This window comes from Salvelinus namaycush, unplaced genomic scaffold, assembly GCF_016432855.1.
Source record: "Salvelinus namaycush isolate Seneca unplaced genomic scaffold, SaNama_1.0 Scaffold587, whole genome shotgun sequence".
Taxonomy (NCBI): domain Eukaryota; kingdom Metazoa; phylum Chordata; class Actinopteri; order Salmoniformes; family Salmonidae; genus Salvelinus; species Salvelinus namaycush.
Window position 1 is genome coordinate 122,501 of NW_024061294.1, and position 27,225 is coordinate 149,725.

The window sequence follows — 27,225 nt, forward strand, 5'->3', positions numbered from 1 at the left end:
AGCCTGTCCTTTTTCCTCCAACATAACGATGGTCATTATGGCCAAACAGATCTATTTTTGTTTCATCAGACCAGAGGACATTTCTCCAAAAAGTACAATCTTTGTCCCCATGTGCAGTTGCAAACCGTAGTCTGGCTTTTTGATGGCGAGGGGAGGGGAAGAGAGAGGAGGGGAGGAAGAGAGAGGAGGGGAGGGAAGGGGAAGAGAGGAGGGGAGGAAGAGAGAGGAGAGGAGGGGAGGGGAAGAGAGAGGAGGGGAGGAAGAGAGGGGAGGGGAGGGGAGGGGAAGAGAGAGGAGGGGAGGAAGAGAGAGGAAGGGAGGGGAGGGGAAGAGAGGAGGGGAGGAAGAGAGAGGAGAGGAGGGGAGGGGAAGAGAGAGGAGGGGAGGAAGAGAGAGGAGGGGAGGGGAAGAGAGAGGAGGGGAGGAAGAGAGAGGAGGGGAGGGGAGGAGAGGTGGGGAGGAAGAGAGAGGAGAGGAAGAGAGGAGGGGATGGGAGGAAGAGATGGGAGGGGAGGAAGAGAGGAGAGGAGGGGAGGGGAGGAAGAGAGAGGAGGGGAGGAAGAGAGAGGAGAGGAGGGGAGGGGAAGAGAGGAGGGGAGGAAGAGAGAGGAGAGGAAGAGAGGGGAGGGGAAGAGAGGGGAGGGGAGGAGGGGAGGAAGAGAGAGGAGAGGAGGGGAAGAGAGGAGGGGAGGAAGAGAGGGGAGGGGAGGAGGGGAGGGGAGGAGAGGAGGGGAGGAAGAGAGAGGAGAGGAGGGGAGGGGAAGAGAGGAGGGGAGGAAGAGAGAGGAGAGGAAGAGAGGATGGGATGGGAGGAAGAGATGGGAGGGGAGGAAGAGAGAGGAGAGGAGGGGAGGGGAAGAGAGGAGGGGAGGAAGAGAGAGGAGAGGAAGAGAGGAGGGGATGGGAGGAAGAGATGGGAGGGGAGGAAGAGAGGAGAGGAGGGGAGGGGAGGAAGAGAGAGGAGAGGAGGGGAGGGGAAGAGAGGAGGGAAGGAGAGGAGAGGAGGGGAGGGGAAGAGAGGAGGGGAGGAAGAGAGGGGAGGGGAAGAGAGGAGGGGAGGAAGAGAGAGATAGGAGAGGAGGGGAGGGGAGGAGAGGAGGGGAGGGGAAGAGAGGAGGGGATGGGAGGAAGAGATGGGAGGGGAGGAAGAGAGGAGAGGAGGGGTGAAAGAGAGGAAGGGAGGGGAGGATAGGAGAAAAAAGGAAGAGAGTGGAGGGGAAGGGGGAAGAGAGAGCAGAGGAGGGGAAGGGGGAAGAGAGAAGAGAAATCTCTACCACTCCACCTGGAGATGACTCACCTACTTTCTCTCTGTCGCTATGCACCAGGGCTGTTTGTCTCTCTCAGACAGACCAGTAACTGTTAGCCACTGTTGGAAGCCCATACTCTACATGGTCTTTCTTGGGTTACAAGAGGCGCGGATATTGACTAAGTTACAAATGGCACTCTATTCTCTATATACAGTATACTGTATAGTGCACTACTTTTGACCAGAGCCCTATAGGCCCTGTGTAGGGAATTAGCCCTATAGGCCCTGTGTAGGGAACTAACTATGTGACTTCTGAAGATAATTTGTTGCACCAGATCTTATTTAGGGGCTTCCTAGCAAAGGGGTGAATACATATGCACACACCACTTTTCTGTTTTAATTATTTTGTAATTTATTCATAAGTATTTTTTTTCATTTCACTTCACCAATTAGGACTATTTTGTGTATGTTCATTACATGAAATCCAAATAAAAATCCATTTAAATTACAGGTTGTAATGTAACAAAATAGGAAAAACGCCAACGGGGATGAATACTTTTGCAAGGCACTGAATTGCAGAATCCTTGACCTATATCTTTAATTTCACAATTGTTTCTGGTGTTACACCTAAGATGTCCTCCCCCTACATTAAGGAGCAGGTAACACTTTATTTGTCCATCTATAGATATTCTACAGACTATCAGTAATATTCCAACTAACTACACCAAAACTATGTGGAAACCTGTTTGTCCAACATCTCATTCCAAAATCATGGGCATTAATATGGAGTTGGTCCCCCCTTTGCTGCTATAACAGCCTCCACTCTTTTGGGAAGGCTTTCCACTAGATGTTGGAACATTGCTGCTACAACAGCCTCCACTCTTCTGGGAAGGCTTTCCACTAGATGTTGGAACATTGCTGCTATAACAGCCTCCACTCTTCTGGGAAGGCTTTCCACTAGATGTTGGAACATTGCTGCTATAACAGCCTCCACTCTTCTGGGAAGGCTTTCCACTAGATGTTGGAACATTGCTGCTATAACAGCCTCCACTCTTCTGGGAAGGCTTTCCACTAGATGTTGGAACATTACTTCCATTAAAACAAAAAAGCATTAGTGAGGTCGGGCACTGATGTTGGGCGATTAGGCCTGGCTTACGGTTGGCGTTCCAATTCATCCCAAAGGTGTTCGATGGGGTTGAGGGCTCTGCGCAGGCCAGTCAAGTTCTTCCACATCGATCTTGACAAACCATTTCTGTTAGGAACTCGCTTTGTGCATGAGGGCCATTGTCATAGGGAAACAGGAAAGGGCCTTCCCCAAAGTGTTTACACAAAGTTGGAAGCACAGAATCGTCTAGAATGTCATTGTGTGCTGTAGATTTAAGATTTGCCTTCACTGGAACTAAGGGGTCTAGCCCAAACCATGAAAAACAGCCACAGACCACTATTCCTCCTCCACCAAACTTTACAGTTGGCACTATGCATTGGGGCAGGTAGTGTTCTCCTGGCATCCGCCAAACCCAGATTTGTCCGTCGGACTGGATGGTGAAGCGTGATTCTTCACTCCAAAGAATACGTTTCCACTGCTCCAGTGTCTAATGGTGGCGAGCTTTACACCACTCCAGACAACACTTGGTATTGCGCATGGTGGTCTTAGGCTTGTGTGCGCCTGCTCGGCCGTTGAAACCCATTTCATGAAGCTCCAGACGAACAGTTATTGTACTGATGTTGCTTCCAGAGGCAGTTTGGAACTCGGTAGTGAGTATTGCAACCAAGGACAACTTTTGTAGCCTACCACTTAGCGGCTGAGTTGTTGTTGCTCCTAGATGTTTCCACTTTACAATAACAGCACTTACAGTTGACCGGGGCAGCTCTAGCAGGGAAGATATTTGACAAACTGACTTGTTAGAAAAGTGGCATCCTATGATGGTGCCACGTTGAAAGTCATTGAGCTCTTCAGTAAGGCCATTCTACTGCCACCTGTTACTATGGAGATTGCATGGCTGTGTGCTTGATTTTATACACCTGTCAGCAACGGGTATGGTTGAAATAGTCAACTCCACTAATTTGAAGGGGTATCAACATACTTTTGTATATATAGTATCTAGCTCTAACCCTAACCTTAACCCTTATCCTAAACTTAACCCTTACCCTAGCACTAAATCTAACCCTTAGTCTAACCGTAATCCTAACATTAGCAAGCAGTTGCTTATCGACAGATAGTTTGGTGATAGTATGACCATCTGTAGAGCATCTACAGATGGAAAATCCGGACTATCCAAATAAAGTGTGACTGGTGATCGTTCTGACTTCGGATCTACCGTCCAATTTCTAATAACAGAGATATGTTATATAATGACGAGATGGTCTCAAACAACGTGAGTCGTTGTCGCAACGGCAGAAAGGCAGGTGGGAGGAAGCGAGGTCAGGTGGGAGGAAGCGAGGTCAGGTGGGAGGAAGCGAGGTCAGGTGGGAGGAAGCGAGGTCAGGTGGGAGGAAGCGAGGTCAGGTGGGAGGAAGCGAGGTCAGGTGGGAGGAAGCGAGGTCAGGTGGGAGGAAGCGAGGTCAGGTGGGAGGAAGCGAGGTCAGCTGGGAGGAAGCGAGGTCAGGTGGGAGGAAGCGAGGTCAGGTGGGAGGAAGCGAGGTCAGGTGGGAACATTCTAGCCAGTGAGAGGGCAGATACGCATGTGAACAACAGACTCCAATATAAAATAGATTTCTCAAAGTTGCCGAGATGCCACGTGCATCCACTTATATCAGTACATTCGTAACAACCTAAACATTAGGGAACTTATATTCGATCAAATAAGTCTCACTTAGCAAATTAGCAAAAGCACAATATTTGTTGACCAAATCCGACACTTTCTCATAGACCTCCATACAAAAAAAATACCCTCTTGGTCTGCTTATCGCTGTATTCTCACGTGGACAGATTTTGATGTGAGTGGAGCCTCTTGCTTCACCCTCTCTGTTAATAACCAACCCATGCTCTTTCTGTCCTGTAGGACCCATGTGAAGCTGGAAGGCCTGGAGGACTGCAGGGTTCTAGAAGGAGATGATGACTCCATGTCAGACACCTACGGCTGCCCAGCCTACATCAGCCCAGAGATCCTGAACGGCTCCAGCTCCTACTCCGGGAAGCAGGCGGACGTCTGGTCCCTAGGGGTGATGCTCTACACTATGCTGGTGGGACGCTACCCTTTCCACGACCCAGACCCAGCTACCCTCTTCTCCAAGATCCGCCTGGGCCATTGCTGCCTACCCGAGGGCCTCTCTCCCCGAGCCAAGTGCCTGTTGCGATCCCTGCTGAGGAAAGAACCATGGGACAGACTGACTGCCGCCGAGGTGCTTATCCATCCGTGGTTCCACACCACTGCCGACAACGCACAGGAAACAGGGGACAGTGAACAGGAAGTGGGCTCAGTGGAACAGACAGTGCCTTCCTGTGATGTGGAAGAGGAGGATGATCTGTTCTGTTGATCGATGGGATGCATCAACGTGACTGACTCGGCCCCTCGAGTGGAATCGGAACAAAACATGCTCAAATGTTACCTTCAAGAGGGTTTACATTTTATTTTGATTTGTTATTGGATAATGGTCGTATACTGTTGTGTATGTACCTCAGACACAAGTTTGTAACTCAAAGTACTGTAGTGTTTCATCTATGTGTTAGATTAAGGGAGTTGTGTGAAGTACTCAACCATAACTGTGCATTGTGTGTGTTCACAATAAGTCATTTGGTGCTAAAAACCAGTTCACCATCACATGATGATGTTTTACTAGAGTAGACTAAAGATACAATCTGCTGTTCAAACCGACACCCAGGCACTGTTTTGGTAAATAGCTGAGGGAACAACAGAGTAGAAACTCAGGGGCTAATAGAGGTGTGGGAAAGTGTATATTTCTACCCTGAGTACTGTACTGACATCTGACTATTTCTACCCTGAGTACTGAACTGACATCTGACTATTTCTAGCCTGAGTCATGAACTGACATCTGACTATTTCTACACTGAGTACTGAACTGACTATTTATACCCTGAGTACTGAACTGACTATTTCTACCCTGAGTCCTGAACTGACATCTGACTATTTCTACCCTGAGTACTGAACTGACATTTGACTATTTCTACCCTGAGTACTGAACTGACTATTTCTACCCTGAGTACTGAACTGACATCTGACTATTTCTACCCTGAGTACTGAACTGACTATTTATACCCTGAGTACTGAACTGACTATTTCTACCCTGAGTCCTGAACTGACATCTGACTATTTCTACCCTGAGTACTGAACTGACATTTGACTATTTCTACCCTGAGTACTGAACTGACATCTGACTATTTCTACCCTGAGTACTGAACTGACTATTTCTACCCTGAGTACTGAACTGACATCTGACTATTTCTACCCTGAGTACTGAACTGACTATTTCTACCCTGAGTACTGAACTGACTATTTCTACCCTGAGTACTGAACTGACATCTGACTATTTCTACCCTGAGTACTGAACTGACTATTTCTACCCTGAGTACTGAACTGACTATTTCTACCCTGAGTACTGAACTGACATCTGACTATTTCTACCCTGAATACTGAACTGACTATTTCTACCCTGAGTCCTGAACTGACTATTTCTACCCTGAGTACTGAACTGACTATTTCTACCCTGAGTCCTGAACTGACTATTTCTACCCTGAGTACTGAACTGATTATTTCTACCCCGAGTACTGAACTGACTATTTCTACCCTGACTACTGAACTGACTATTTCTACCCTGACTACTGAACTGACTATTTCTACCCTGACTACTGAACTGACTATTTCTACCCTGAGTACTGAACGGACTATTTCTACCCTGAGTACTGAACTGACTATTTCTACCCTGAGTACTGAACTGACTATTTCTACCCTGAGTCCTGAACTGACTATTTCTACCCTGAGTACTGAACTGACTATTTCTACCCTGAGTACTGAACTGACTATTTCTACCCTGAGTCCTGAACTGACTATTTCTACCCTGAGTCCTGAACTGACTATTTCTACACTGAGTCCTGAACTGACTATTTCTACCCTGAGTCCTGAACTGACTATTTCTACCCTGAGTACTGAACTGACTATTTCTACCCTGAGTACTGAACTGACTATTTCTACCCTGAGTACTGAACTGATTATTTCTACCCTGAGTACTGTGCTGTACTGTGATTACTGCTCTTTCTCCATTCAAATCTGAGGTTCAGTGGCTCCATCGCTATGGTTAGTCTGTCCATTTGGCAGCCTATTACCTCTGTAGGGCCCCACAGCCATATGGGCCCTGGTCAACAGTAATGAATTACATAGGGAGTAGGGTTCCATTTGTGATGCAGACTAAGACAGTGATATTCCCTCTCTTTAATGCTCAGTCTGGCAGTCATTCTCCACATGACAGTGATGTTCCCTCTCTTTAATGTTCAGTCTAGCAGTCATTCTCTTCTCGTCTATTGTGGCCCATTTAGTGTTTCCTCAATGACGTTTGGCCAAATTAATCTACAATCAACTATTGTTTTTTTTGGGCAAGACTTTTCATTATCTGTTGTTTTGTTTGATCTTCTGAAAAGCTGTTTGACGTAGGGTGAACCACGTATTCATAAGACTTTAACTGACACGCGTGGACATTGTTTATAGTGCACTGTGAATGAAGTATTTGTGACACATTCTCAAGGCTTAACCACATAAGTTAAAGAGAAAATATGATTCACTGTAAAAACATGTAAATATGTATGTGGAGAAATGTTATAAAATATATATTTTATATTCAGATTCTGTTGTTTATTGTGTATTTGTCCACTCACACACTACCGCTCACACACTTGTTGGATGCCTAGAGTTTGTTCGCCACGGGAGCCATCTCCTGCCTCTCCTCCCCCATCTGATGGCGGAGTCGATGGAGCACAGCAAGAGAATCATGACAATCAACGATGGTCGCATGTTACGAGTCGTGGAAGACAGCGGCCTCCCATAAAGCAGTCTACACTCCCAACAAGAGGCCCGGAGGGGATACAAACAACTAATAGTTTCACCATCCTGGAGCCTGATCTTCCTGCACCTTCAGCGATGGGGGTACCTGTGTCTGGAGCCTGGTCTTCCTGCACCTTCAGCGATGGGGGTACCTGTGTCTGGAGCCTGATCTTCCTTCAGCGATGGGGGTACCTGTGTCTGGAGCCTGATCTTCCTTCAGCGATGGGGGTACCTGTGTCTGGAGCCTGGTCTTCCTGCACCTTCAGCGATGGGGGTACCTGTGTCTGGAGCCTGATCTTCCTGCACCTTCAGCGATGGGGGTACCTGTGTCTGGAGCCTGGTCTTCCTGCACCTTCAGCGATGGGGGTACCTGTGTCTGGAACCTGGTCTTCCTGCACCTTCAGCGATGGGGTACCTGTGTCTGGAGCCTGATCTTCCTTCAGTGATGGGGTACCTGTGTCTGGAGCCTGATCTTCCTCACCTTCAGCGATGGGGTACCTGTGTCTGGAGCCTGATCTTCCTCACCTTCAGCGATGGGGGTACCTGTGTCTGGAGCCTGATCTTTCTGCACCTTCAGCGATGGGGGTACCTGTATCTGCGGCCACAATGCCTACTCCTATGATTTCTAAGTCGACGTCGGCAACCTTCCGTGCCTGCTCTGGATCGAGTGGGGCTTCTCCATCTGTCGGAGGCCTGCACCAGGCGTCGGGAACAACAGACTCAAGTTGTCCTGCCTCTCACCCGTATATAAAGAGATTTCTGAATCCTGTGAAGCGTGGGAGTGGGAGGATTTCCTCGTCCTTCTCGCCAGCCGTGATTTTGAGCAGCTCCATGGTAAGAAATGGGACCGTTCCTGGTGCAAAAACAATGTCCTATCCTGGATCTTGAGTAAATTACATTACTAAGCTGCACCCGAATGTACTAGGTCAGGACATGGACATTGATTCTATCGTAGTCCATGTGGGTTTTAATGACATTATGAAGGGCAGTTCTGAACAGTTGAAACTCTATTTTAAAGAGCTGATTGACTCTCTGCTAGACACTAATAAAAGACTCATCATATCTGGCCCTGTGTCCTCTCTGATCATATCTGACCCTGTGCCCTCTCTGATCATATCTGGCCCTGTGACTTCTCTGATCATATCTGGCCCTGTGTCCTCTCTGATCACATCTGACCCTGTGACCTCTCTGATCACATCTGACCCTGTGACCTCTCTGATCATATCTGGCCCCGTGTCCTCTCTGATCATATCTGGCCCTGTGTCCTCTCTGATCATATCTGACCCTGTGACCTCTCTGATCATATCTGACCCTGTGTCCTCTCTGATCATATCTGGCCCTGTGTCCTCTCTGATCATATCTGACCCTGTGTCCTCTCTGATCATATCTGACCCTGTGTCCTCTCTGATCATATCTGGCCCTGTGTCCTCTCTGATCATATCTGGCCCTGTGTCCTCTCTGATCATATCTGGCCCTGTGCCCTCTCTGATCATATCTGACCCTGTGTCCTCTCTGATCATATCTGACCCTGTGTCCTCTCTGATCATATCTGGCCCTGTGTCCTCTCTGATCATATCTGGCCCTGTGACCTCTCTGATCATATCTGGCCCCGTGTCCTCTCTGATCATATCTGGCCCCGTGTCCTCTCTGATCATATCTGACCCTGTGTCCTCTCTGATCATATCTGGCCCTGTGCCCTCTCTGATCATATCTGGCCCTGTGTCCTCTCTGATCATATCTGACCCTGTGTCCTCTCTGATCATATCTGACCCTGTGACCTCTCTGATCATATCTGGCCCTGTGACCTCTCTGATCATATCTGGCCCTGTGACCTCTCTGAATTGTGGCATTGAATACTTTAGCAGGATTCTCTCTCTTCACAACTGGCTACGTGATTATTGCAGCTCAGTGGGAGTAACTTTATTGACAATTTCGATACCTTCTGGAAACAAAGGTCGTTTTATAAGGAAGATGGGATCCACCCAAACAATTTGGGGAGCTCTGAACAGTTGAAACTGGATTTTAAAGAGCTGCTTGATTCCCTGCTAGACACTAATAAAAGACCCATCATATCTGGCCCTGTGACCTCTCTGATCACATCTGGCCCTGTGACCTCTCTGATCATATCTGGCCCTGTGACCTCTCTGATCATATCTGGCCCCGTGTCCTCTCTGATCACATCTGACCCTGTGACCTCTCTGATCATATCTGGCCCCGTGTCCTCTCTGATCATATCTGGCCCTGTGTCCTCTCTGATCATATCTGACCCTGTGTCCTCTCTGATCATATCTGACCCTTTGTCCTCTCTGATTATATCTGGCCCTGTGTCCTCTCTGATCATATCTGACCCTGTGTCCTCTCTGATCATATCTGACCCTGTGTCCTCTCTGATCATATCTGGCCCTGTGTCCTCTCTGATCATATCTGACCCTGTGTCCTCTCTGATCATATCTGGCCCTGTGTCCTCTCTGATCATATCTGGCCCTGTGCCCTCTCTGATCATATCTGACCCTGTGTCCTCTCTGATCATATCTGACCCTGTGTCCTCTCTGATCATATCTGGCCCTGTGTCCTCTCTGATCATATCTGGCCCTGTGACCTCTCTGATCATATCTGGCCCCGTGTCCTCTCTGATCATATCTGGCCCCGTGTCCTCTCTGATCATATCTGGCCCTGTGACCTCTCTGATCATATCTGGCCCTGTGACCTCTCTGAATTGTGGCATTGAATACTTTAGCAGGATTCTCTCTCTTCACAACTGGCTACGTGATTATTGCAGCTCAGTGGGAGTAACTTTATTGACAATTTCGATACCTTCTGGAAACAAAGGTCGTTTTATAAGGAAGATGGGATCCACCCAAACAATTTGGGGAGCTCTGAACAGTTGAAACTGGATTTTAAAAAGCTGCTTGATTCCCTGCTAGACACTAATAAAAGACCCATCATATCTGGCCCTGTGACCTCTCTGATCACATCTGGCCCTGTGACCTCTCTGATCATATCTGGCCCTGTGACCTCTCTGATCATATCTGGCCCTGTGTCCTCTCTGATCATATCTGGCCCTGTGACCTCTCTGATCACATCTGGCCCTGTGCCCTCTCTGATCATATCTGACCCTGTGACCTCTCTGATCATATCTGGCCCTGTGTCCTCTCTGATCATATCTGGCCCTGTGTCCTCTCTGATCATATGTGACCCTGTGTCCTCTCTGATCATATCTGGCCCTGTGCCCTCTCTGATCATATCTGGCCCTGTGCCCTCTCTGATCATATCTGACCCTGTGTCCTCTCTGATCACATCTGACCCTGTGACCTCTCTGATCATATCTGGCCCTGTGTCCTCTCTGATCACATCTGGCCCTGTGACCTCTCTGATCATATCTGGCCCTGTGACCTCTCTGATCATATCTGGCCCTGTGCCCTCTCTGATCATATCTGGCCCTGTGCCCTCTCTGATCATATCTGACCCTGTGTCCTCTCTGATCACATCTGACCCTGTGACCTCTCTGATCATATCTGGCCCTGTGTCCTCTCTGATCACATCTGGCCCTGTGACCTCTCTGATCATATCTGGCCCTGTGCCCTCTCTGATCATATCTGGCCCTGTGACCTCTCTGATCATATCTGGCCCTGTGACCTCTCTGATCATATCTGACCCTGTGACCTCTCTGATCATATCTGGCCCTGTGCCCTCTCTGATCATATCTGGCCCTGTGACCTCTCTGATCATATCTGACCCTGTGTCCTCTCTGATCATATCTGGCCCTGTGCCCTCTCTGATCATATCTGGCCCTGTGACCTCTCTGATCATATCTGGCCCCGTGTCCTCTCTGATCATATCTGGCCCTGTGCCCTCTCTGATCATATCTGGCCCTGTGTCCTCTCTGATCATATCTGGCCCTGTGACCTCTCTGATCATATCTGGCCCGTGTCCTCTCTGATCATATCTGGCCCTGTGCCCTCTCTGATCATATCTGGCCCTGTGACCTCTCTGATCATATCTGGCCCTGTGCCCTCTCTGATCATATCTGGCCCTGTGACCTCTCTGATCATATCTGACCCTGTGTCCTCTCTGATCATATCTGGCCCTGTGACCTCTCTGATCATATCTGACCCTGTGACCTCTCTGATCATATCTGGCCCTGTGACCTCTCTGATCATATCTGGCCCTGTGACCTCTCTGATCATATCTGACCCTGTGTCCTCTCTGATCATATCTGGCCCTGTGACCTCTCTGATCATATCTGGCCCTGTGTCCTCTCTGATCATATCTGGCCCTGTGACCTCTCTGATCATATCTTGCCCTGTGACCTCTCTGATCATATCTGGCCCTGTGACCTCTCTGATCATATCTGGCCCCGTGTCCTCTCTGATCATATCTGGCCCTGTGTCCTCTCTGATCATATCTGGCCCTGTGTCCTCTCTGATCATATCTGGCCCTGTGTCCTCTCTGATCATATCTGACCCTGTGTCCTCTCTGATCATATCTGGCCCTGTGACCTCTCTGAATCGAGGCCTTGTGGCATTGAATACTTTAGCAGGATTCTTTCTCTTCACAACTGGCTACGCGATTATTGCAGCTCAATGGGAGTACCTTTATTGACAATTTTGATACTTTCTGTAAACAAAGGTTGTTTTATAAGGAAGATGGGATCCACCCAAACAATTTGGGTTCCTGGATCCTTTCACAGCATTATAAGGCTGCGTTGAGACAATGACTTATCAGTGACCCAAGCCCAGCTCAGTTAATCTCTATCATTATGATGCTGACTTATCAGTGACCCAAGCCCAGCTCAGTTAATCTCTACCATTATGATGCTGACTTATCAGTGACCCAAGCCCAGCTCAGTTCATCTCTACCACTAAGTTGTCATAATGCTTCAGCACATGTACATTACACCAGGGGTGTTGGAAGACACAATGTAAGTCACCTAATGTATGTCCCTCTAACTGCCCTGAATACCTCTGCTGATCCTACAGATAATGTATGAAGTAATCATGTGCCTATGAACCAGATTTATACTGTTAGCACTAAGCCGGTGTGCCCTAGTAGGAAGTGCACTGTTTGCAGCTCACCCTGCACTAACATAAATAACCTGAGCATGTCTACCTCTGCTAAGCTTCCCAGTAAAGCAATAAAACCAAGTAAGAATCCCAGAAGAAAAGTGCCCAAAATAGCCCACGTTAACATATGTAGCTTAAGAAACAAGGTTCATGACATCAATAATTTTCTAGTAACAGATGACATTTATCTTCTGATTATCTCTGAACCTCACTTAGATAATAGCTTTGATGATACAGTGGTAGCAATACATGGTTATAACATCTACAGAAAAGACAGAAATACCAAAGGTGGAGGTGTGGCGGTTTATATTCAGAACCACATTCCTGTAACGTTTAGAGAGGATCTCATGTTAAATACTGTTGAAGTAATATGGCTACAGGTTCATCTGCCTCACCTAAAGCCCATTCTGGTGGGAAGCTGCTATAGACCACCAAGTGTTAACAGTCAGTGTCTGGATAACGTATGAAATGCTTGATAATATGTGATATCAACAAAGAGGTATATTTTCTGTGTGATTTAAATATTAACTGGCTTTCATCAAGCTGCCCACTCAAGAAAAAGCTTCAAACTGTAATTAGTGCCTGCAACCTACCAGGGTACAAACAGGAATGAAATCATCAACATGTATTGACTACATCTAATGGAATGGTCTAGTTATCCATGTCTCGACCTTTAAGTCTTTATTGAAGACTCATCTCTTCAGTAGGTCCTATGATTGAGTGTAGTCTGGCCCAGGAGTGTGAAGGTGAACGGAAAGGCTCTGGAGCAACGAGCCGCCCTTGCTGTCTCTGCCTGGTCGGTTCCCATCTCTCCACTGGGATTCTCTGCCTCTAACCCTTGAGTGGGTTGAGTCACTGACGTGATCTTCCTGTCTGGGTTGGCGCCCCCCTCGGGTTCGTCCGTGGGGGAGATCTTCGTGGGCTATACTCGGCCTTGTCTCAGGATGGTAAGTTGGTGGTTGAAGATATCCCTCTAGTGGTGTGGGGAATATGCTTTGGCAAAGTGGGTGGGGTTATGTCCTGACTGTTTGGCCCTGTCCAGGGGTATCATCGGATGGGGCCACAGTGTCTCCCGACCCCTCCTGTCTCAGCCTCCAGTATTTATGCTGCAATAGTTTGTGTCGCGGGGCTAGGATCAGTCTGTTAAATCTGGAGTATTTCTCCCGTCTTATCCGGTGTCCTGTGTCAATTTAAGTATGTTCTCTCTAATTCTCTCGCTCTGTTTTACTCTCTCTCCCTCTCGCTCTCTCTCTCTCTCTTTCTCTCAGAGGACCTGAGCCCTAGGACTATGCCTCAGGACTACCTGGCCTGATGACTCCTTGCTGCCCCCAGTCCACCTGGTCATGCTGCTGCTCCAGTTTCAACTGTTCTGCCTACAGCTATGGAACCCTGACCTACACTACTTTACTACCAGGGTCCATGGTCTAAAGTAGTGCACTACCAGGGTCCCTGGTCCAAAGTAGTGTACTACCAGGGTCCCTGGTCTAAAGTAGTGCACTACCAGGGTCCATGGTTTAAAGTAGTGCACTACCAGGGTGCATGGTCTAAAGTAGTGTACTACCAGGGTCCCTGGTCTAAAGTAGTGCACTACCAGGGTCCATGGTCTAAAGTAGTGTACTACCAGGGTCCCTGGTCTAAAGTAGTGCACTACCAGGGTCCATGGTCTAAAGTAGTGCACTACCAGGGTCCATGGTCTAAAGTAGTGTACTACCAGGGTCCCTGGTCTAAAGTAGTGCACTACCAGGGTCCATGGTCTAAAGTAGTGCACTACCAGGGTCCCTGGTCTAAAGTAGTGTACTACCAGGGTCCATGGTCTAAAGTAGTGCACTACCAGGGTCCTTGGTCTAAAGTAGTGCACTACCAGGGTCCATGGTCAGAAATAGTGCACTACCAGGGTCCCTGGTCTAAAGTAGTGTACTACCAGGGTCTAAAGTAGTGTACTACCAGGGTCCATGGTCTAAAGTAGTGCACTACCAGGGTCCCTGGTCTAAAGTAGTGCACTACCAGGGTCCATGGTCAGAAATAGTGCACTACCAGGGTCCATGGTCAGAAATAGTGTACTACCAGGGTCCATGGTCTAAAGTAGTGCACTACCAGGGTCCCTGGTCAAAAGTAGTGCACTACCAGGGTCCCTGGTCAAAAGTAGTGCACCACCAGGGTCCCTGGTCTAAAGTAGTGTACTACCAGGGTCCCTGGTCTAAAGTAGTGCACTACCAGGGTCCCTGGTCTAAAGTAGTGCACTACCAGGGTCAATGGTCTAAAGTAGTGCACTACCAGGGTCCATGGTCTAAAGTAGTGTACTACCAGGGTCCCTGGTCTAAAGTAGTGCACTACTAGGGTCTAAAGTAGTGTACTACCAGGGTCCATGGTCTAAAGTAGTGCACTACCAGGGTCCCTGGTCTAAAGTAGTGTACTACCAGGGTCCATTCCATAAAGTAGTGTACTACCAGGGTCCCTGGTCTAAAGTAGTACACTACCAGGGTCCCTGGTCTAAAGTAGTGCACTACCAGGGTCAATGGTTTAAAGTAGTGCACTACCAGGGTCAATGGTCTAAAGTAATGCACTACCAGGGTCCCTGGTCTAAAGTAGTGTACTACCAGGGTCCATGGTCTAAAGTAGTGTACTACCAGGGTCCCTGGTCTAAAGTAGTGTACTACCAGGGTCCATGGTCTAAAGTAGTGCACTACCAGGGTCCCTGGTCTAAAGTAGTGCACTACTAGGGTCTAAAGTAGTGCACTACTAGGGTCTAAAGTAGTGCACTACCAGGGTCCATGGTCTAAAGTAGTGCACTACCAGGGTCTAAAGTAGTGCACTACCAGGGTCCATGGTCTAAAGTTGTGCACTACCAGGGTCCCTGGTCTAAAGTAGTGTACTACCAGGGTCCATTCCATAAAGTAGTGTACTACCAGGGTCCATGGTCTAAAGTAGTACACTACCAGGGTCTAAAGTAGTGCACTACCAGGGTCCATGGTCTAAAGTAGTGCACTACCAGGGTCCCTGGTCTAAAGTAGTGCACTACCAGGGTCCATGGTCTAAAGTAGTGAACTACCAGGGTCCATGGTCTAAAGTAATGCACTACCAGGGTCCCTGGTCTAAAGTAGTGCACTACCAGGGTCCCTGGTCTAAAGTAGTGCACTACCAGGGTCTAAAGTAGTGCACTACCAGGGTCCCTGGTCTAAAGTAGTGTACTACCAGGGTCCCTGGTCTAAAGTAGTGTACTACCAGGGTCCCTGGTCTAAAGTAGTGTACTACCAGGGTCCCTGGTCTAAAGTAGTGCACTACCAGGGTCCATGGTCTAAAGTAGTGCACTACCAGGGTCCCTGGTCTAAAGTAGTGTACTACCAGGGTCCATGGTCTAAAGTAGTGCACTACCAGGGTCCCTGGTCTAAAGTAGTGCACTACCAGGGTCCATGGTCTAAAGTAGTGTACTACCAGGGTCCATGGTCTAAAGTAGTGTACTACCAGGGTCCCTGGTCTAAAGTAGTGCACTACCAGGGTCCCTGGTCTAAAGTAGTGCACTACCAGGGTCAATGGTTTAAAGTAGTGCACTACCAAGGTCCATGGTCTAAAGTAGTGTACTACCAGGGTCCCTGGTCTAAAGTAGTGCACTACCAGGGTCCCTGGTCTAAAGTAGTGCACTACCAGGGTCCCTGGTCTAAAGTAGTGTCCTACCAGGGTCCATTCCATAAAGTAGTGTACTACCAGGGTCCATGGTCTAAAGTAGTACACTACCAGGGTCTAAAGTAGTGCACTACCAGGGTCCCTGGTCTAAAGTAGTGCACTACCAGGGTCCCTGGTCTAAAGTAGTGCACTACCAGGGTCCCTGGTCTAAAGTTGTGCACTACCAGGGTCCCTGGTCTAAAGCAGTGTACTACCAGGGTCCATGGTCTAAAGTAGTGTACTACCAGGGTCCCTGGTCTAAAGTAGTGCACTACCAGGGTCCATTCCATAAAGTAGTGTACTACCAGGGTCCATGGTCTAAAGTAGTGCACTACCAGGGTCCATGGTCTAAAGTAGTGTACTACCAGGGTCCCTGGTCTAAAGTAGTGCACTACCAGGGTCCCTGGTCTAAAGTAGTGCACTACCAGGGTCCCTGGTCTAAAGTAGTGCACTACCAGGGTCCCTGGTCTAAAGTAGTGCACTACCAGGGTCCCTGGTCTAAAGTAGTGCACTACCAGGGTACATGGTCTAAAGTAGTGTACTACCAGGGTCCATTCCATAAAGTAGTGTACTACCAGGGTCCATGGTCTAAAGTAGTGCACTACCAGGGTCCATGGTCTAAAGTAGTGTACTACCAGGGTCCATTCCATAAAGTAGTGTACTACCAGGGTCCATGGTCTAAAGTAGTGCACTACCAGGGTCCATTCCATAAAGTAGTGTACTACCAGGGTCCATTCCATAAAGTAGTGTACTACCAGGGTCCCTGGTCTAAAGTAGTGCACTACCAGGGTCCATGGTCTAAAGTAGTGCACTACCAGGGTCCATGGTCTAAAGTAGTGTACTACCAGGGTCCCTGGTCTAAAGTAGTGCACTACCAGGGTCCCTGGTCTAAAGTAGTGCACTACCAGGGTCAATGGTTTAAAGTAATGCACTACCAGGGTCCCTGGTCTAAAGTAGTGCACTACCAGGGTCCCTGGTCTAAAGTAGTGCACTACCAGGGTCTAAAGTAGTGCACTACCAGGGTCCCTGGTCTAAAGTAGTGTACTACCAGGGTCCCTGGTCTAAAGTAGTGTACTACCAGGGTCCCTGGTCTAAAGTAGTGTACTACCAGGGTCCCTGGTCTAAAGTAGTGCACTACCAGGGTCCATGGTCTAAAGTAGTGCACTACCAGGGTCCCTGGTCTAAAGTAGTGTACTACCAGGGTCCATGGTAGTGCACTACCAGGGTCCCTGGTCTAAAGTAGTGCACTACCAGGGTCCATGGTCTAAAGTAGTGTACTACCAGGGTCCATGGTCTAAAGTAGTGTACTACCAGGGTCCCTGGTCTAAAGTAGTGCACTACCAGGGTCCCTGGTCTAAAGTAGTGCACTACCAGGGTCAATGGTTTAAAGTAGTGCACTACCAAGGTCCATGGTCTAAAGTAGTGTACTACCAGGGTCCCTGGTCTAAAGTAGTGCACTACCAGGGTCCCTGGTCTAAAGTAGTGCACTACCAGGGTCCCTGGTCTAAAGTAGTGTCCTACCAGGGTCCATTCCATAAAGTAGTGTACTACCAGGGTCCATGGTCTAGTGCACTACTTTAGACCAGGGACCCTGGTAGTGCACTACTTTAGACCAGGGACCCTGGTAGTGCACTACTTTAGACCATGGACCCTGGTAGTGCACTACTTTAGACCAGGGACCCTGGTAGTACACTACTTTAGACCAGGGACCCTGGTAGTGCACTACTTTAGACCATGGACCCTGGTAATACACTACTTTAGACCAGGGACCCTGGTAGTGCACTACCAGGGTCCATTCCATAAAGTAGTGTACTACCAGGGTCCATTCCATAAAGTAGTGTACTACCAGGGTCCCTGGTCTAAAGTAGTGCACTACCAGGGTCCCTGGTCTAAAGTAGTGCACTACCAGGGTCCATGGTCTAAAGTAGTGCACTACCAGGGTCCCTGGTCTAAAGTAGTGCACTACCAGGGTTCCTGGTCTAAAGTAGTGCACTACCAGGGTCCATGGTCTAAAGTAGTGCACTACCAGGGTCCATGGTCTAAAGTAGTGCACTACCAGGGTCCCTGGTCTAAAGTAGTGCACTACCAGGGTCCATGGTCTAAAGTAGTGCACTACCAGGGTCCATGGTCTAAAGTAGTGCACTACCAGGGTCCATGGTCTAAAGTAGTGCACTACCAGGGTCCAAAGTAGTGTACTACCAGGGTCCCTGGTCTAAAGTAGTGCACTACCAGGGTCCATGGTCTAAAGTAGTGCACTACCAGGGTCCATGGTCTAAAGTAGTGTACTGCCAGGGTCCCTGGTCTAAAGTAGTGTACTACCAGGGTCCCTGGTCTAAAGTAGTGCACTAAGTAGGGAATAGGGTTCCATTTGAGATGCGATCAGCATCTCTGTAGCTAGTGCTTCTGTAGGCCGAGATGTTTTGGCTGATTTATACCAAGCCCCAGAGGAATCTGAGGTATTGCATTGAACTGGGAAGTCTGTTTAAATATCACTATGGCCTGATTTATACCAAGCCCCAGAGGAATCTGAGGTATTGCATTGAACTGGGTTCAATATTCCAGGCTTTGTGGAGGAATATGTAAGGAAGGTATTTCCACACAGACAGACCATCACAAATCACTGGTGTAACGGACGTCACGCCGCTTGCTTAGTGATTACCACTTCCTCAGTCCATTCCTGGCGCAAACTCGGGACCTCTGCCTTGCTAGCACACGTGAGCGACTTCCTGAAGCATCTTACCAGTGGGCGCCACGTGAAAAGCTAGCTATTTACTGGTGCAAGTGGGGCCACTTCAGGCTGAGGAGTAAGTTTCATAAATCCCCATGTGCTGCGCTGGCATACCACAAGTCATCCTCAAGTTAGGGTTAGGGTTGCGAAGCTACTGGTAATTTACCAAAGTTACCGGAATCTTCTGTAATTTTGATAATTAACAGATAATCTATGGCAATCTATGGTAACTTTGGTCATTTATATTTGAATAACAAACAAAAAAATATCTGTGTCCCTATTGTCCATGACTTTCTGCTATTAGACCATATGGTTAAAGGGAAAATAGCGTAATTAATGAAAGAAACATCCAATCAACCACGGCATCCCACAAGCCACACGCCCAGGGGGAACCAATGTGGAAATGACGTCTGTGCCCAGGGGGAACCAATGTGGAAATGACGTCTGTGCCCAGGGGGAACCAATGTGGAAATGACGTCTGTGCCCAGGGGGAACCAATGTGGAAATGACGTCTGTGCCCAGGGGGAACCAATGTGGAAATGACGTCTGTGCCCAGGGGGAACCAATGTGGAAATGACGTCTGTGCCCAGGGGGAACCAATGTGGAAATGACGTCTGTGCCCAGGGGGAACCAATGTGGAAATGACGTCTGTGCCCAGGGGGAACCAATGTGGAAATGACGTCTGTGCCCAGGGGGAACCAATGTGGAAATGACGTCTGTGCCCAGGGGGATTATTTTTGATGAACTCTGCAACTCCTCCAACTATTGACTTTTTTCCACAACCGGTTTGGTCCTAAAACTTTTACAACAAAGATTATATTGACATCCTGACCTCGTGAGCTATACAGGGCCTTCGGAGCTGGACAACTGGCCAAAATGAGGAATCGGGGGATTAGGACCTTAGTCTGGGAGGTGACCAAGAACCCAATTGTCACGCTTACAGAGCGTGACAAATTTCAACCTGCCCAGGGACTGCGGTTGAAAATTAGCCGGCTGGCTAAAACCGGCACTTTTACTGAAACGTTGATTAATGTGCACTGTCCCTGTAAAAATAAACTCAAACTCAACAGAGCTCCTCTGTGGAGATGGAAGAACCTTCCAGAATGACAACCATGACAGCCCCATTGGAGTTTTCCAAAAGGCACCTAAAAACTCTCAGACCATGAGAAACTAGATTATTTGGTCTGATTAAACCAATATTGAACTCTTTGGCCTAAATGCCAAGCTTCACATCTGGAGGAAACCTGGCACGATTATTACAGTGGAGCATGGTGGTGGCAGCATCATGCTGTGGGGATGTTTTTCAGCTGCAGGGACTGGGAGACTAGTCAGGATAGAGGGAGAGATGAAAGGAGCAAAGTATAGTGAGATCCTTGATGAAAACCTGCTCCAGAGCGCTCAGGACCTCAGACTAGGGTGAAGGTTTACCTTCCAACAGGACAACGACCCTAAGCACACAGCCAAGACAACACAGGAGTGGCTTTCGAACAAGTCTCTGAATGAGTGGCCCAGCCAGAGCCCAGACTTGACCCCGATCAATCATCTCTGGAGATACATGAAAATAGCTGTGCAGCTCCCCATCCAACCTGACCATCCAACCTAAATAACAGCTGGTGCACGATATCTAAGGAAGTCTCTAGGTTTTGCTTGCCTGAGGTAGAGTATCTCATGGTAAGCTGTAGACCACACTATCTACCTAGAGAGTTTTCATCTGTATTTTTCGTAGCTGTCTACATACCACCACAGACTGATGCTGGCACTAAGACCACACTGAATGAGCTGTATTCCACTATAAGCAAACAGGAAAACGCTCATCCAGAGGCAGCGCTCCTAGTAGCCAGGGACTTTAATGCAGGGAAACTTAAATCCGTCTTTAACTTAAATCCGTCTTTAAACCAAATTTCTATCAGCATGTTAAATGTGCAACCAAAGGGAAAAAAAACTCTGGACCACATTTACTCCACACACTCAGACGCATACAAAGCTCTCCCTCGCACGCCATTTGGCAAATTTGACCATAATTCTATCCTCCAGATTCCTGCTTATAATCAAAAATTAAAGCAGGAAGCGCCAGTGACTTGATCAATAAGAAAGTGGTCAGATGAAGCAGATGCTAAGCTGTTTTGCTAGCACAGACTGGAACATGTTCCGGGATTCCTCCGATGGCATTGAGGAGTATACCAGATCAGTCACTGGCTTTATCAATAAGTGCATCGATGACGTCATCCCCACAGTGACCGTACAAACATACCTCAACCAGAAGCCATGGATTACAGTCAACATTCGCACTGAGCTAAAGGCTAGAGCTGCCGCGTTCAAGGAGCGGGACTTTAACCCGGAAGCTTATAAGAAATCCCACTACGCCCTCCGACGAACCATCAATACAGGACTAAGATCGAATCGTACTACACCAGCTCTGATGCTCATCGGATGTGGCAGGGCTTGCAAACCATTACAGACTACAAAGGGAAGCACAGCTGAGAGCTGCCCAGTGACACGAGCCTACCAGATGAGCTAAACTACTTCTATGCTTGCTTCGAGGCAAATAACACTGAAACATGCATGAAAGCACCAGCTGTTCCGGAAGACTGTGTGATCACGCTCTCCGCAGCCGATGTGAGTAAGATCTTTAAACAGGTCAACATTCACAAGGCCGCAGGGCCAGACGGATTATCAGAATATTTGCATTGCCCCCCTCCCCCTTTTACACCGCTGCTACTCTCTGTTATCATCTATGCATAGTCACTTTAATAACTCTACCTACAGGTACATATTACCTCAACTAACTGGTGCCCCCGCACATTGACTCTGTACCGGTACCCCCCTGTATATAGTCTCGCTATTGTTATTTTACTGCTGCTCTTTAATTACTTCTTATTCTTTCTTTTATTTAACCTCTCTGGGATATGTGGGACGCATCCCACCTCAACAACAGCCAGTGAAATTGCAGGGCGCCAAATTCAAAACAACAGAAATCCCATAATTAAAATTTCTCAAACATACAAGTATTTTACACCATTTTAAAGATAAACCTCTTGTAAATCCAGGCACAGTGTCCGATTTCAAATAAGCTTTACGGCGAAAGCACACCAATCGATTATGTTAGGTCAGCACCTAGTCACGGAAAACCATAAAGCCATTTTCCAGCCAAGGAGAGCCCACACAAAAGTCAGAAATAGCGATAAAATTAATCACTAACCTTTGATGATCTTCATCAGATGGCACTCACAGGACTTCATGTTACACAATAAATGTGTGTTTTGTTCGATAAAGTTAATCTTTATGTCCAAAAACCTCATTTGAAATTGGTGTGTTATGGTCAGAAAAGCATTGTCTCAAACAAACATCCGGTGAAAGTGCAGAGAGCCACATTAAATTACAGAAATACTCATCATTAACATTGATAAAAGATACAAGTGTTATTCATGGAAATATAGATAAACTTCTCCTTAATGCAACCGCTGTGTCAGATTTCAAAAACGCTTTACGGCGAAAGCACACCTTGCGATTATGTTTGGTAAGCGCCAAGTCACAGAAAAACAATCAGCCATTTTCCAAAGAAGGAGAGGTGTCACAAAAGTCAGAAATAGCATTATAAATATTCACTTACCTTTGATGATCTTCATCAGAATGCACTCCCAGGAATCCCAGTTCCACAATAAATGTTTGTTTTGTTCGATAAAGTCCATAATTTATGTCCAAATACCTCCTTTTTGTTTGCGCTTTTAGTACACAAATCCAAACTCAGGAGGCGCAGGCAAGTCCAGGCGAAAGTTCAGACGAAAAGTCAGACGAAAAGTCATATTACAGTTCGTAGAAACATGTCAAAAGATGTATAGAATCAATCTTTAGGATGTTTTTATCATAAATCTTCAATAATGTTTCAACCGGAGAATTCCTTTGTCTTTAGAAATGCAATGGAACGCAGCTAACTCTCACGGGTGCGCGCGAGACTGAGCTCATGGCACTCTGCCAGACACCTGGTTCAAACAGCTCTCATTCCCTCCTCCTTCACAGTAGAAGCCTCAAACAAGGTTCTAAAGACTGTTGACATCTAGTGGAAGCCTTAGGAAGTGCAATATGACCCCATATACACTGTATATTCGATAGGCAATGACTTGAAAAACTACAAACCTCAGATTTCCCACTTCCTGGATGGATTTTTTCTCAGTTTTTTTGCCTGCCATATGAGTTATGTTATACTCACAGACATCATTCAAACAGTTTTAGAAACTTCAGAGTGTTTTCTATCAAAATCGACTAATTATATACATATTCTAGCTTTTGGGCCTGAGTAGCAGGCAGTTTACTCTGGGCACCTTATTATCCAAGCTACTCAATACTGCCCCCCAGTCCCAAAGAAGTTTTAACTGCATTGTTGGTTAGGGGTTCGTAAGTAAGCATTTCACTGTAAGGTCTACACCTGTTGTATTTGGCACATGTGACTAATACAATTTTATTTTATTTTATTTGACCATGCTTGGGAGGATCTGCAGAGAAGAATGGGAGAAACTCTCCAAATACAGGTGTGCCAAGCTTGTGGCATCATACCCAAGGAGACTCTGTGCCGTAATCGCTGCCAAAGGTGCTTCAACAAAGTACTGAGTAAAGGGTCTGAATACTTATTTCCCCCCCCCCCCCAAAAAAAATACTGTTTTTGCTTTGTCATCACGGAGTATTGTGTGTAGATTGATGAGTTTTAAACTGTCAAGAGTAAAACAAGGTTCTTTACTATTGGCATGTCTATTTATTATGGCCATCGAAGTGTTGACTATTAAAATCAGACCCATAATATTAACGGGTTACAAATCCAGAGCTTAAAAACAAAGGTGTCATACCTGCCTATTTGTGGAAAATCACCCTGATTAACTCTCTAGTCATGTCCCAGTTTACCCTGACTAACTCTTTAGTCATGTCCCAGTTTACCCTGATTAACTCTTTAGTCATGTCCCAGTTTACCCTGATTAACTCTCTAGTCATATCCCAGTTTACCCTGATTAACTCTCTAGTCATATCCCAGTTTACCCTGATTAACTCTCTAGTCATATCCCAGTTTACCCTGATTAACTCTCTAGTCATATCCCAGTTTACCCTGACTAACTCTCTAGTCATGTCCCAGTTTACCCTGATTAACTCTTTAGTCATATCCCAGTTTACCCTGATTAACTCTCTAGTCATATCCCAGTTTACCCTGATTAACTCTTTAGTCATATCCCAGTTTACCCTGATTAACTCTCTAGTCATATCCCAGTTTACCCTGATTAACTCTCTAGTCATATCCCAGGTTACCCTGATTAACTCTCTAGTCATATCCCAGGTTACCCTGATTAACTCTCTAGTCATATCCCAGGTTACCCTGATTAACTCTCTAGTCATATCCCAGTTTACCCTGATTAACTCTCTAGTCATGTCCCAGTTTACCCTGATTAACTCTTTAGTCATGTCCCAGTTTACCCTGATTAACTCTCTAGTCATATCCCAGTTTACCCTGATTAACTCTCTAGTCATATCCCAGTTTACCCTGATTAACTCTTTAGTCATGTCCCAGTTTACCCTGATTAACTCTCTAGTCATATCCCAGTTTACCCTGATTAACTCTCTAGTCATATCCCAGTTTACCCTGATTAACTCTCTAGTCATATCCCAGTTTACCCTGATTAACTCTCTAGTCATATCCCAGTTTACCCTGACTAACTCTCTAGTCATATCCCAGGTTACCCTGATTAACTCTCTAGTCATGTCCCAGTTTACCCTGATTAACTCTCTAGTCATGTCCCAGTTTACCCTGACTAACTCTCTAGTCATATCCCAGTTTACCCTGATTAACTCTCTAGTCATATCCCAGTTTACCCTGATTAACTCTTTAGTCATATCCCAGTTTACCCTGATTAACTCTCTAGTCATATCCCAGTTTACCCTGATTAACTCTCTAGTCATATCCCAGTTTACCCTGATTAACTCTTTAGTCATATCCCAGTTTACCCTGATTAACTCTCTAGTCATATCCCAGTTTACCCTGATTAACTCTCTAGTCATATCCCAGTTTACCCTGATTAACTCTTTAGTCATGTCCCAGTTTACCCTGATTAACTCTCTAGTCATATCCCAGTTTACCCTGATTAACTCTCTAGTCATATCCCAGTTTACCCTGATTAACTCTTTAGTCATGTCCCAGTTTACCCTGATTAACTCTCTAGTCATATCCCAGTTTACCCTGATTAACTCTCTAGTCATATCCCAGTTTACCCTGATTAACTCTCTAGTCATATCCCAGTTTACCCTGATTAACTCTCTAGTCATATCCCAGTTTACCCTGACTAACTCTCTAGTCATATCCCAGGTTACCCTGATTAACTCTCTAGTCATGTCCCAGTTTACCCTGATTAACTCTCTAGTCATGTCCCAGTTTACCCTGACTAACTCTCTAGTCATATCCCAGTTTACCCTGATTAACTCTCTAGTCATATCCCAGTTTACCCTGATTAACTCTTTAGTCATATCCCAGTTTACCCTGATTAACTCTCTAGTCATATCCCAGTTTACCCTGATTAACTCTCTAGTCATATCCCAGTTTACCCTGATTAACTCTTTAGTCATATCCCAGTTTACCCTGATTAACTCTCTAGTCATATCCCAGTTTACCCTGATTAACTCTCTAGTCATATCCCAGTTTACCCTGATTAACTCTCTAGTCATATCCCAGTTTACCCTGATTAACTCTCTAGTCATGTCCCAGTTTACCCTGACTAACTCTCTAGTCATATCCCAGTTTACCCTGATTAACTCTTTAGTCATATCCCAGTTTACCCTGATTAACTCTCTAGTCATATCCCAGTTTACCCTGATTAACTCTTTAGTCATGTCCCAGTTTACCCTGATTAACTCTCTAGTCATATCCCAGTTTACCCTGATTAACTCTCTAGTCATGTCCCAGTTTACCCTGATTAACTCTTTAGTCATGTCCCAGTTTACCCTGATTAACTCTCTAGTCATATCCCAGTTTACCCTGATTAACTCTCTAGTCATATCCCAGTTTACCCTGATTAACTCTCTAGTCATATCCCAGTTTACCCTGATTAACTCTCTAGTCATATCCCAGTTTACCCTGACTAACTCTCTAGTCATGTCCCAGTTTACCCTGATTAACTCTTTAGTCATATCCCAGTTTACCCTGATTAACTCTCTAGTCATATCCCAGTTTACCCTGATTAACTCTTTAGTCATATCCCAGTTTACCCTGATTAACTCTCTAGTCATATCCCAGTTTACCCTGATTAACTCTCTAGTCATATCCCAGGTTACCCTGATTAACTCTCTAGTCATATCCCAGGTTACCCTGATTAACTCTCTAGTCATATCCCAGGTTACCCTGATTAACTCTCTAGTCATATCCCAGTTTACCCTGATTAACTCTCTAGTCATGTCCCAGTTTACCCTGATTAACTCTTTAGTCATGTCCCAGTTTACCCTGATTAACTCTCTAGTCATGTCCCAGTTTACCCTGATTAACTCTCTAGTCATATCCCAGTTTACCCTGATTAACTCTCTAGTCATATCCCAGTTTACCCTGATTAACTCTTTAGTCATGTCCCAGTTTACCCTGATTAACTCTCTAGTCATATCCCAGTTTACCCTGATTAACTCTCTAGTCATATCCCAGTTTACCCTGATTAACTCTCTAGTCATATCCCAGTTTACCCTGATTAACTCTTTAGTCATATCCCAGTTTACCCTGATTAACTCTTTAGTCATATCCCAGTTTACCCTGATTAACTCTCTAGTCATATCCCAGTTTACCCTGATTAACTCTCTAGTCATATCCCAGTTTACCCTGATTAACTCTCTAGTCATGTCCCAGTTTACCCTGACTAACTCTCTAGTCATATCCCAGTTTACCCTGATTAACTCTCTAGTCATATCCCAGTTTACCCTGATTAACTCTCTAGTCATATCCCAGTTTACCCTGACTAACTCTCTAGTCATATCCCAGTTTACCCTGACTAACTCTCTAGTCATATCCCAGTTTACCCTGATTAACTCTCTAGTCATGTCCCAGTTTACCCTGATTAACTCTCTAGTCATGTCCCAGTTTACCCTGACTAACTCTCTAGTCATATCCCAGTTTACCCTGATTAACTCTCTAGTCATATCCCAGGTTACCCTGATTAACTCTCTAGTCATATCCCAGGTTACCCTGATTAACTCTCTAGTCATATCCCAGTTAACCCTGATTAACTCTCTAGTCATGTCCCAGTTTACCCTGATTAACTCTTTAGTCATATCCCAGTTTACCCTGATTAACTCTTTAGTCATATCCCAGTTTACCCTGATTAACTCTTTAGTCATATCCCAGTTTACCCTGATTAACTCTTTAGTCATATCCCAGTTTACCCTGATTAACTCTCTAGTCATATCCCAGTTTACCCTGACTAACTCTCTAGTCATATCCCAGTTTACCCTGACTAACTCTCTAGTCATATCCCAGTTTACCCTGACTAACTCTCTAGTCATATCCCAGTTTACCCTGATTAACTC

The 27,225-nt window shown here is 46.4% G+C and overlaps 1 protein-coding gene across 1 annotated transcript in view; it reads left to right on the forward strand.

The window, feature by feature from the left end:
* trib1 (tribbles pseudokinase 1) overlaps positions 1–7,003 on the forward strand; it is a 16,170-nt gene extending 9,167 nt beyond the window's left edge. The window contains exon 3 of the mRNA XM_038986822.1: positions 4,249–7,003. Coding sequence (XP_038842750.1) covers positions 4,249–4,723 — 475 coding nt within the window. The 3' untranslated portion in view covers positions 4,724–7,003. The remainder of the gene's footprint in view (positions 1–4,248) is intronic.
* Positions 7,004–27,225: the final 20,222 nt, after the last annotated feature.